Here is an 11,999-nt window from a genome sequence, read left to right as displayed (position 1 = left end):
TGACATGTTTCAACTCCATTCTGAGATTGGACCCAACAACTTACGATCTAGTTCGCTAATTTGAGTTTTAATTTGAATTGAGATGTGACTTTATGTAAGAGCTTTTTACTGTAACAAAAAGTTAGATGTGACTGTTCCTGAGAGTTTTTTACTGTAAAAAAACTTGAATTCTAAACTCGAATCGGTAAAATAAACAGAACCACAATCTTCAACGGTGGTGGATTCTAACACAAACTAATTACATTCAAATTAGCCGAAAATGTTGTTCTGCCTTCCCATGAACTCCTCCACTAAGCTTAAAGGAAAGTTACTAGTATCTTTACCTCTTTTGTACACTTAAACCTCATACATCAGTGCTTTTTTTTTTTTTTTTTTTTTTATCTCGTGCCAATTCATACCATGCTTCGTGTAATGTTGTGCTCGTGACACGTGCTTCTGCTATTGTTATTAGTATTATTTTTGGTATACACAAGTAGAGACGCACATAATCTCACTGAACAAATCGACTACTAGAGCTTCAAGATGCTTCTGCTATTATCGAAACAGGGGTATTTGGTTCATGGATTAAAATCATAAGATTAGAATTATTTTTTATTTATGTGTATTTTTTGTGAGAAAAAATACTGTAGCGAATCATAAACTATTATTCAAATCATGGTATAAATCCTCCAACCAAACGTAAATGTTTATGGCCTATTTGTTAGAGCTTAATATTTACTTATAGAGTTGAATGTTTATGGCCTATTTGATTTATAGATTTGAACATAAATTGTTATGCTGATATTGTTGAGCAATGACACTAAGAGACGTTTGGTTGGAGGATTCAAACCATGATTTGAATCATGGTTCATGGTTCACTACAGTATTTTCTCTCATAAAAAATACACGTAAATCGAAAATAATTCTAATCACATGATTTTAATCCATGAACCAAACGTCTCATAAAGAGTTGCCAATAATGAGATTATTGATCGAGAGTAAAATTCGTTAAAGGTTATAAACAACAAACATTCATCCTCAAATTTTAAAAAGTCCTGAAAAAAGCCTTCTTAACCTCTATAAACATCTTAAGGTCCCGTTCATTTTACCGATTAGAGTTTTACTACAGTAAAAAACTCTCAAAAATAGTCGCGTCTAACTTTTTTGCTACAGTAAAAAGTCCTCACATTAAGGCTTAGTTTGGTAGTGCTGTAGATTTTTAAAAAATTACTTTTAACTGTACTGAATGAAGAAGCAGCTGTTACAAAAGCAACTGAGTATTTGGTAAATTATAATTATAGTAGTTGTGTTGATTCTAAAATCAGTATAATAGTGTTAGTTGTGCTCAACTCGAATTAAAAACTTAAATTATCGAACTAAACTCATATAAGGATTTAGGGAAAATTTTGTTTATGTATTAATTTTAGTTAATACATACCGGTAATTTATGGGCCAAGTGAGAGAATATTAGAAACATTTTATTTTTTATATTTTAATAAAAAAATAAATATTTTCAGTTTTGTGGCCCATTTAATTTTAAAATTAAGAGTCACTGAAACGTTATTTTCCCTAAAATGTAGGGACACATCTTTTGGTATTGGAACTACTCATCTACAGTATTTATTGTCTTTTTTTGATGGGAAGAAGACGTTAGAAAAATATAACGTTAAAAAATTTCCAAGGGATAGGGTTTCTAGTCTTCAAGAAAAATTTTGTGAGTTTCTATCATTGTCGTGGGCATAAAGTCTTGGAGAGACTAACTAACAAATTTCTAATTTTAGTGTTCTTAATTGTTCTCAAAGATTGCGAATTTAATTGCTATAGCTAGAGGTATGAACTTGGACTTCTGCTTTTATTATTTGTTAAAAAAATTGTTGAATTTATTCTCAGAACGCACGAATTTAAATTTTTATTCATTACTTTTAACTAATATCATTTTTACTAATATAATTAGTTAATTAAAAATGATATTTATTAAGAGTAAAATGATAAAAATTAAGACTCGTGCACTTTAAAAGATATTTATCTTCTTTCCCATTATTTGTTATTCTAAAAATTGCTAATAGTTACTTGATTTTAGGATTTTAGGAAGATTTGTAGGTCACTTGGAAAGACTAGATGTAGGTTGTAACACTAAGGTGGGTTTTTTTGGTTTGATTTGGCATTTGGTGGTACTGTAAAGTTAAAACAGGGAATAAAATATTAAATTAGAGAATAAAAGTTTAAATTAGTAATTAATGTTATAATTGTGAATAAACCAGAAAGAGAACCATAGTTTTAAACCAAAATTTTGGATTGTCAAGGGTTCTCAACCAAAATCCAGGTTCAAAAATTTAAAAACCACACATGGTTTTTAAATCAAATAATGGGTTCAAACTTAAAACCCATGAAACGTAGGGCTATAATAGTATGGTTCCTTGGAGGATCAGAAAACAGTCCAAACAAAAGCTAATACCAAGGACTTTGAGAAAGATGACTGGGATCATTTTAACGTACACCTTCCATATTGAGTTGGGTATAAAGTACCCTAAATTGATCCATTTTAAACTCAACATAAATGAATACTTAGAGCTTGTTCGGTTGTATTTTTGAGTTATGGTAACTTGAGTATAGATATTGAGTTGAATTTGAGTTATAATTTGAGTTAAAATTATAACTTGAGTTTGTGTTTAGATGTGCACATTTGAGTTATGATTTAAATTGAGAATCTATTTGAGTTTGTGTTTGAGTGAGTCAAAACTTGAATTTGTATTTAGATAGTATTTTAATAAAAACTCAATGGTGATGAAAAATTTTAATAGGGTATATGGGTGGAGTTTTATTCGTCTTTTCGTTGTGAATGCATAGAAAAAAAATCATCTCAATCAGAATTAAAACGAAAAAATTATGACATTTTTAAGAATAAAAAAAATATTGTTCATTAACTTAAGTTTGAGTTTAGGAACTTAAGTTGAAGGGGAAACTTGAACTCAGATTTTAGCCCCAAACTCAAGTTAAAACTCGAGTTCAAACTCAAGTTCAAACTCAAATTTTACAAAAGAACATAAACTTGAATAAAGTTGTAACTTGAGTTCAAACTTTTTTTGAGTTTTACTCATAATCTTTGATGTATGAAGATGAAGTACTGCTCATATTTTATCCAGGTTCATTTTGCGGTTCATATTTGGGGTTTGGGACTCCTCAGAATAAGGTTCTTCCCGTATTCAATTTCCATTAGGCCACATTTATTTGACTTTATAGAGCACTGTATTATATGATAATACCCTAATATAATATTTAGTATGATCATTACATTGTATAAACTAATACGAATGATAAATTAATACAATTTATGTCGTATTATAATATATAGTTCAATTTTAGTATATTGTATTATATTATTCTATAACGGATCTATGATAGTGTTGGGATTGGACACGATTAAGGTTAAGATCACGCCGACATAAGGTCATGCCAAAACCTATAATTATTTAAAAATTGAGAGAACACAATACAAATTTATATTTTTTTTTAAAAATTACATTTTAATCCCTTAATTTTTGCAAGATTACATTTTTGACCCCAAAATTTTTGAAAAATTGTATTTTGACCATACATTTTTTAAAAAATTGCCCAAATTCTTTAAAATTTTACATTTTGAGCCTTTATATAATACGTCATGACACCAACACCATATTGTATTATGATATACAACACAACAAAATACAAGCTACCAAAAACGGTCTTTTTTTTTGTTTACCTATTGATAAGAACCTTGACAGTCAAACAGAGCCAAGAATCTTTATTGCCAAATGGTGTACGTTGATAGCCAAATTGAACAGAATGCCCATCAGTTTCAGGGGAAATCAAATTTATTGGCCTAATATCAGGGGCTGCACATGAGTGAAGGCTCGACATAGTTCTTTAAAATGCTAACTTAATGGAACATTCTACTTTCTAGGACCTAAAGAGATCGAGAACATGGTGGATATTTTTCTAGCCAATTAAAAACTCTTCAAGGAATGCATATATAACCATTACAGAAACTTCAATATTCGCATAGTCTTTGCCCATGAAACCAAGAATCCAAGCACCTGCAAATTCTCACATGAAAAAAAGGGTATTTTCCCCAAAATTCTTTTCCATTGGTTTCTTGTGTTTAAGTGAAGTTGGGTTGACTTAGCGCATGCTAAATACCACACACTTGCCTTGAAAAAAAAAACAGTATACTAACAGCAAATGAGAATTCATTTCATCATGATTTTCATTAACATACGTCTTTAGATTTACAATTAAGGGCCTGTTTGGTTTTCATGGATTCAGAATCATGATTCATGATTTTGATTTTTGAAATTTAAATTTTTTGCGAGAGAAAAACACTGCAAAGACGTGTATATTAAGATCATCTTCAAAAGAATTGGCTAAGTTAATTTATAAAACATGTACATACTGTATGTCCAATCCCTATGAACATCGCGTTGCAACTACATCAGAATACAATCCCTCACAAAAGCAGTCGACGTCTTCAGGAGTAAACCAATTTCTCTTCATCTACAGAGTTTCATTCAAAGGCAATTTTCATCAATAATACACATGACATCAAAAGAACAGTAGACCAAGGAATGAACAAACAAACGAGAGGGAAAAAAACTTACAAAATATGGGAAATCCTTGATGCTGAAATTCTCCGGAGCACCATCCATGAACAATTTGATGAAGTAGAGAACAAAGTTACCACATTCCCAATCACTTCTCTGTTGTGGCACCTGATTTTTTTTTTTAGACTGATATTAAGTAGGAACTAAAAAACATAGGGAAAAAAATACAATATCTCATCTAGGAAGTCATCAAAAGATTAGTGTCACCTGAGGCGTTAAGAGAGGAATTTTAAGAATACTCTTTTGAGTCTGTGGCCTGTCTTCGGTTCTATAAATGTCATATACAAATCTTTAAAAAAAAAAAAAAAAAAAAAGCCAAATTCACAATCAGGAAACCCTTGTCAAACGAGAAAAGACCAGTTTTTTATGAAAGGAAAATCATACTTCCTTATATCTGGTTCAAGCCGCCTTGGATCCGCACTTTCAAGAGAATCCAACAATAACATGCACGGTGTCCTGGTTGTTGATTCCAAACTCTCATCAAAGTTGCAGAAGATTAGAAAGCTCCAGTGGCTCCTAGAAGAATTGACATTCAAAAACTCAAAAACCATAGACTCTAACATGTCAGAAAGCAAATATTTTGAGCTCACGAGTATAAGAAAACACTAACCAGATAACTATAGGAACCAAAACATATTTCTTTGAAAAAATATTCTTGTCCTTGATCCATTTTAGAACCTTGGATTTATAGTCTCGTTTCTTATACAGGGAAAACCATAAACAGTCAAGGTAAGCACAGGAAGCTCCTTTATCCTCTGAGAAACCCCTCCACAAGAATCTACACAAATCACACACAAAAAGTTAAAACTAAAAGCAATAGATTTTGAAGCTTTCTTTGCTCGAGCGCCGCAACTTACTCAAAGTACATTTCGAAAGTGCTGGACAAAAGCTCTTTGTTCAGCTTAGAGACCCCATGTCCCGCATTTTCGTAGGTCGTTTTCCTCTTCGACCGCTCGCCACAAGTGTGGTTCAACAAACACGGGGCAGTAAGTTTGAAGCTATCTATTGCTTCAGTTTCCTTTTTAGTTAACCTCTTTTTGCGAGCCTTTAAGGTTGCTAAAACGTGCTTCCAGCACGATCGATGTTGCGAAAACCCGTAATCTGAGCACAACAAACTCATGAATTAGATTATCTCAACAGTACAAATTATTGCATCTATAATTTCCTAGTACTATTTAGACTTAACTTTCCTTTGTCATTCATCACATTGTAATATTCAAGTTAAAATGAGTTCAACCTACACAAAGCCTTGAAGATCTCCAAACTTTTTAGGTAATTTATAAATTCTTAACTGATGATTAAAAAAGCCATAAGGATTAAAGACTTCTCCGCAGAACCAGATTTTTACTTGCATTAAGTAAAATGTGAATAAAGTTTACATTTTTCTAACAAAAATCTTATTTTTCTTAGGTAAACTATCTTCAAAAATATCTAAGCAAAACTTTCTTTCAAAAATCTAAACTTTTCAAGTTTTTTTTTTTTTTTTTCAGTCAGTAATGTATCTAGAAACTCCACTAACATCATCAAGAACAAAAAATTACCGGTTGAACCATATCAAAGTCCGTACGAAAACCCTAAAATCAAACCTAGAGCAACATTCCGAACTCCAAAAACCCCCAAAAGGGAAGCTAAGAACGATTTACCTGCAACCGGAGACGTCGGAGACTCGAGGTCGATCGTGATTATTTCTTTCGAAAGTTTCCTCTTCCCCATTGAATCCACTATTTCAAGAAACGTTTAATCAAAAAAACTCTGTTCTCTCTCCAAGCTCCTCTTTATTTGGTTCTCCCTCCCGCGCTCTGAAGTTGGGACGGTGAAGTGTGAAGGCCAATCAGGAACAATGATCGACTGTACGGTCAAGTTTTGCTCATGGTCAAATTGATTCTAAGAACAGTTTATTTCACAAATTTAATTTTTATTACATTAAAAAAATTTTAAAAATAATTATATTTAATTTTTTTATAATAAAAAATTATCACATAAAATCACATCTCAATTCAAATTAAAAACTCAAATCAACGAATTAAATGCTCATATAGTTAACTGATTTGAGTTTTTAATTCGAATTAAGATGTGACTTTATGTGAGAATTTTTTATTGCAATAAAAAAATTTAATGTGATTATTTTTAAAAATTTTTTACTGTAACAAAATTTAAATTTTAAACTTAAATCAATAAAATAAACGGGGCATAAACGAACCCTTAATAGTTCTCCTATTTATTGCACTCATTTCCTAAGTGTTTTGTCATTGTTACACATTCAATATTCACCTAACCCAATCCAATCTAACTTATTTTAATTATATAATATATCTAATTCCGAAGCTGATTTTTATAAACTCCAAACAAGTCAATTCAATTACTAGTACATGATCTAACTAAATCCAATCCGTTTAGTTAGACCAACTAGTTTTAAGCTCGAGCTTTTTACACTTTTCTTTTTCGGTAGGACTTATTTGTTGGATTTTTTTTTACATAATTTAAATACTATTGTTAAAAAAAACAAAAATTAACTTCCATAAATCTAAATAAGCATGTGCACTCCAAATTACAAACTTCAGTGTTAATTAAACAGCCTATATATATATATATCTATAATTTTTTGACCAATAATATAAATATAAATATACTTAATATAATATATATGATGTTGAATTAGTTTAGATTAGGTGTTTTGAAAATAAAATGAAAATTCAATCCAATCCAAGTTAATTTTTAAGAATTTATACCAATACAATGCAATTAAGGTCAATTATCCATAAATATTAGATTAGAATGATCAATTTGGTCGATTGATTGGATATGATGAACAACTATAGGAGAAACACTTATGAAGAAAATATTTCACACCATCTTGAAATAAAAAAGGTGCATTTATAGTGTAAAAGACTATTTCGCTCCACAAATAGAAATTATATTTTAACCATAGATTAATTTTTTAACAGTTTGTTCTGTACACTATCAATTTTTAGTGAGGACATGTACTAGATCTTATAGTTAAAAATTATTATATTTTTATTTTGTTATTATTAGAATATTATATTATAAGTTTGTCGATTTATTTCAACAAAACTAGTAAAATTTACTATATATTTAGGCATCATTCCATACCATTCGATTCATAACTCAAACTTTTTGTTATAATATTTTCTTTAAAAAATTTAAATTTAATTTTTTATAATATTTTCTCTCATATAAATTCATTTTCAACTCAAGTTAGCAATGTGCGAAATGAAACAGGGCATAACTTTCCACTTCAATTATACTGGGCTTAAGTTACACAGTTACATTACATTGTAATTTCATACATTCAGTTAAAATTTAGAAAAAATTTTAAAATGTTATAATTATAACAAAACTGACATAGTAATTAGTATAATGATATCATATTTAGTACTATGTAATGATATAGTCATTATTTTAATGACATAGAAATTATATAAAATTTTGTTATTCTTGTAATATTTTAAAATTTTTGCTAAAATTAAACTTTGACATCAAAATTTTACTATAAGGAAAATTTTTAAAATATCTCTTAAAATGGAGGTCCTCTTTATTTCAACCTCTTAATATTAGTTCATATATTTTTATTTTTTGGATTAGAACTCATTAAGTGGTAGAGTTTTTTTAAATGAATATTGTAAGTTGAGTATTTAGAAGGGTAGAAGCTGTAATGTAATTTTCTGTTTGCGGCTTGCCTATATGTGTAAATCACCCCCACAGTTTTGCTCAGTATGGCCCAAATAAAATATGGGCTGTATAAACAACAGCCCAAATGAATAATTGATTAATAAATGTTGAAAAATAAAAATAGAAAATAGAAAACACGAAGCTCTCCGAGACTGTTTATCACTTTTCTCCTTCCTCAAGCAAAGCATAACACAACACGGAGGTGATACTCGAAACCTAACTCAGTGAGTTCGTCCGCCATGGAAGCTCAAGAAGGAAATCAGCAGCCTCAACTGGTGCTCGCGCACAAGCTCTTCCTGCTATCGCATCCCGATGTACAGGACATCGAGAAAGTCCGCCTCCGAGAGGAGGTTTTCGCCTCCGTCAAGGCCGACGGTAAATTCCTCGAATTCGATCGATTATGGCGTTTTTTCAGTCATTTTGATTTGGATTTCTTCTCAAATGAGAGTCCTCTTTCATTTTGATTGTGTAGATATGGCTCCGCTGTACGAAACCCTAGTGGCCGAGGTGATTCTGGATCTGGATCAGGGCGTGTTGGACTCAATGCGCGCGAAGATCGAGGAGGAGCTCAAGAAGCTCGACGAGAAGTGAGTTTTTTTTTGCTTTCGTGTCTTGCAATTTCGTATTGGTTTGCATAGAGAGTTTGGAAGGAAAATTCAGTTTTTAGTTTTCGATTTGCGCTTTTTTGGATTGAATGAAAAATGTATTTGCTTGCTGAATTGCTTTGTTAAAGGTTAGTAAATGTTTAATTTTGTGATATGAGATCCCTAACAATTAAAAAGGTTCGGCATTTGAATATTTTCAATGCTCTATATGGATTTCGTTCTTTCCTTTGCTGATGAATGTTGTGCGAAATTGATTAATGAACTTAATGCGTTTCAAGTTTCAACATGAAAAATGATTTTACGGCTTTTAGCGGAACTTAGGCAGATTGTAAACAAATTGGACTTCGGTATAATATTTCTTAGTCTAAGTGTCTAACTGGCTAGAAAACTTTGTCTTGATATTTGTAAGTGCATGTAATAATTGGTTGTGTTTTGAGTGGTAAAACGTCGTGGCTCTGCGGATTATAGGTCAGTCCAGGCTAAGAAACAGATCAATGGATTAGTTTCAGTAGTCATAATGGGGTATCGAGCTCATGTGTTTTTCATTTTAGTCTTTCATTTATGCATTGTATTTTAGCAGTACATATGACTTTGTTGAGGCAGCTTAAATGTTCAATGTGTAAGTCGCTCATGAAGAATAAGAGTAAGTCGACAGGTTTCAGTCTGTGAATAAGAAATGAGTTCTGTTCAAAATTGCATTCATAGTGAAGTTGATGCCATGGTAGATCAGTTGGCCGCCATGTTATGTAATTAATCTTCTTTTGTACTAAGTAAGTGTGTCTGATTGATGTTGTCAAGGATTGCTGATGCCGAAGAGAACTTGGGTGAAAGTGAAGTTAGAGAAGCTCATTTAGCCAAATCCTTGTTTTTCATTCGAATTGCTGACAAGGTAGGTAACTGTTATAACTTTTTCGTCTTAGAAAAGTTCTGAAAATATGTTTTTTCCAGTAGTGTCTTATTTTGTGTCTATAATTTCTCTTTTAAATGCAGGAGAAAGCATTGGAACAGCTGAAAGTAACAGAAAGCAAAACTGTTGCAGTTGGACAAAAGATGGACTTAGTGTTCTACACGCTGCAACTTGGTTTCTTCTACATGGATTTTGATCTTATTTCTAAAAGCATTGACAAAGCAAAGAGGTAAGTGAATATGTGAATTGCTTACCATATTCTTTATTCAATACCCTTGCATTGGATATTGAGTTTTAATTTTGCACCATTATATGCCAGCTTGTTTGAAGAGGGAGGTGATTGGGAAAGGAAGAATCGTTTGAAGGTATATGAAGGCTTGTATTACATGTCTACACGGAATTTTAAGAAGGCAGCCAAGTTGTTCTTGGATTCAATTTCTACATTCACGACTTATGAACTTTTCCCGTATGATACTTTCATATTCTATACCGTCCTTACAAGCATCATATCATTGGATAGAGTTTCTCTAAAACAAAAGGTATTCATTTTATTTTGAAATGTAATTTGACCTTCTTTTCCAGTATTTTTCTTCAAATTTTCTAGGTAATTGGCATGCTTACAAGTTTTGTTACTTATCAATGTTGGATAGGTGGTAGATGCACCTGAGATCCTGGCAGTGATTGGAAAAGTGCCGTACCTTTCTGATTTTTTGAACTCCCTATATGACTGTCAGTACAAATCGTTTTTTACAGCATTTGGTAAGTGGAAATCTAAATTTAAATTGCACATACGTTTCTCTCTTTTATCTATAATTTGAAGGTAACTAGAGATATTGGCTTCTAGTTTTTGTAAACTATCATGGTTTGCCTTTCTAGATCTAACATAGAGTTGTGGAGCTTTTTGCATCCGTACTTTATATTCTTGCTTTGTAACAATGATGTCATAGCCTGTTTTCTTGATTTGTAGTTTACATAAACTACCGCTTATTCTTTCAGCTGGCCTGACTGAGCAAATAAAATTGGATCGCTATCTGCATCCACATTTCCGGTACTACATGAGGGAGGTCAGAACTGTGGTTTATTCTCAGTTTTTGGAATCCTATAAGAGTGTCACCATTGAAGCAATGGCAAAGGCATTTGGTGTGACGGTGGAGTTCATTGATTTGTGAGTTTTCATTTTGACTTTCTTTCTTTATTGTTTATTTATGAAAGTCGTATCTCAACTTTGTTTGACATTTGCATTAAACTATCATTTTTCGGTTTCAGGGAGCTGTCTCGATTCATCGCAGCAGGAAAGCTGCACTGCAAGATTGACAAAGTTGCAGGTGTTCTTGAAACTAACCGACCTGATGCAAAGAATGCCTTGTACCAAGCAACCATCAAGCAAGGAGACTTCTTGTTAAACCGGATCCAAAAACTATCCCGGGTGATTGATTTGTAGGTAGGGTCTACTGCAATTTGCAATTCATTGCAACAGTTGGTAATCAAAAAGAACTGGAGTATAGAACTTGGATTTTCAATTATCTAAATATTGATTGAATTGTATTTTGCCTTGTTTGTCATGAATTAGTATATTGGATTTCTTCCTTTTGCTTTTATTCTGTTTTGCACTTTCTCATAAACTTTCATTTTTGAGTGCCTGTGTTTTCCGAGGGATAAATGCATTCGAGGATGACATCAAATCCATGTATTTTTCATGACTCGAATATGAAGTAAAACAAGGCTGTTCTACTTGAACAAGGAAGCATTTTTTATGTTCTTGGGCCAAAAGGCTAGGGGCTTGTTTGGTAATGTTTTTAAGATAATTTTGTTTGCAGCACGAAAGTAAAAATGAGATTGTTTTAAGAATCATTTTGGGACCGATTCTGAAATTGCGCTTGATTGATTTTTTAGGATATTGTTCAAAGTATAATAAAAAAGTGAAATCGTGTTTGGTTATAATTATTAATTTATATATTATAATATTGTTGATAAGAATTAGAAAATAAAAATAGAAAAGAGAAAATAATTTTTAACCGTTTTTTAATTCTTTTATAAAAATTATTTTTATTGTTTATTGTTTTTATTTTCATAAAACATGTGTTAAACAAACACAATTTGTAAATTATTTTTATTTTTATATCTTAAAAGACGGGAAGAAACGTTTTCAAAGACATTTAAAAATCAATTATAAAGGCATGA

At 31.3% G+C, this 11,999-nt stretch overlaps 2 protein-coding genes across 3 annotated transcripts; one reads left to right on the top strand and one right to left on the bottom strand.

Moving 5' to 3' along the window:
• Positions 1-4,329: 4,329 nt before the first annotated feature.
• Positions 4,330-6,392, bottom strand: LOC21390337 (ubiquitin-like-specific protease 1D). 2 transcript variants are annotated; one of them, XM_024171325.1, is made up of 7 exons: positions 6,260-6,392; positions 5,474-5,717; positions 5,227-5,394; positions 5,001-5,132; positions 4,824-4,905; positions 4,614-4,724; positions 4,330-4,509 (listed from the first exon to the last, which is right to left on the bottom strand). In XM_024171325.1, exons 1-7 carry the CDS (start codon positions 6,327-6,329, stop codon positions 4,423-4,425), a joined length of 894 nt encoding a protein of 297 aa, XP_024027093.1. In that variant the 5' UTR covers positions 6,330-6,392; the 3' UTR covers positions 4,330-4,422. The 2 variants fall into 2 exon arrangements, with proteins under 2 accessions (XP_024027093.1, XP_024027094.1); XM_024171326.1 differs by having other exon boundaries at positions 4,824-4,884.
• A 2,045-nt stretch (positions 6,393-8,437) lies between these two features.
• LOC21390336 (26S proteasome non-ATPase regulatory subunit 6 homolog) lies at positions 8,438-11,558 on the top strand. Its single transcript, XM_024171318.1, has 8 exons — positions 8,438-8,681; positions 8,779-8,893; positions 9,710-9,800; positions 9,902-10,047; positions 10,138-10,357; positions 10,469-10,577; positions 10,815-10,983; positions 11,085-11,558. The coding sequence occupies exons 1-8, from the start codon at positions 8,546-8,548 to the stop codon at positions 11,257-11,259; spliced, it is 1,161 nt and encodes a 386-aa protein (XP_024027086.1). The 5' UTR covers positions 8,438-8,545; the 3' UTR covers positions 11,260-11,558.
• Positions 11,559-11,999: the final 441 nt, after the last annotated feature.

Source organism: Morus notabilis, unplaced genomic scaffold, assembly GCF_000414095.1.
Source record: "Morus notabilis unplaced genomic scaffold, ASM41409v2 Scaffold2182, whole genome shotgun sequence".
In the NCBI taxonomy this organism is placed as follows: domain Eukaryota; kingdom Viridiplantae; phylum Streptophyta; class Magnoliopsida; order Rosales; family Moraceae; genus Morus; species Morus notabilis.
The sequence above is the reverse complement of the archived record's forward strand: the minus strand, read 5'-3'. Positions and strand labels throughout refer to the sequence as shown.

Excerpts from the sequence above, each read along its gene's own strand:
- LOC21390337 (XM_024171325.1), bottom strand. The coding sequence starts at position 6,329 with ATGGGGAAGAGGAAACTTTCGAAAGAAATAATCACGATCGACCTCGAG. Across the intron at positions 5,395-5,473 it reads ACTTTCGAAATGTACTTTGA|ATTCTTGTGGAGGGGTTTCT; the intron begins GTAAGTTGCGGC and ends TGATTTGTGTAG. Across the intron at positions 4,510-4,613 it reads TCAAGGATTTCCCATATTTT|ATGAAGAGAAATTGGTTTAC; the intron begins GTAAGTTTTTTT and ends GAAACTCTGTAG.
- LOC21390336 (XM_024171318.1), top strand. The coding sequence starts at position 8,546 with ATGGAAGCTCAAGAAGGAAATCAGCAGCCTCAACTGGTGCTCGCGCAC. Across the intron at positions 10,358-10,468 it reads GAGTTTCTCTAAAACAAAAG|GTGGTAGATGCACCTGAGAT; the intron begins GTATTCATTTTA and ends AATGTTGGATAG. Across the intron at positions 10,578-10,814 it reads ATCGTTTTTTACAGCATTTG|CTGGCCTGACTGAGCAAATA; the intron begins GTAAGTGGAAAT and ends TTATTCTTTCAG.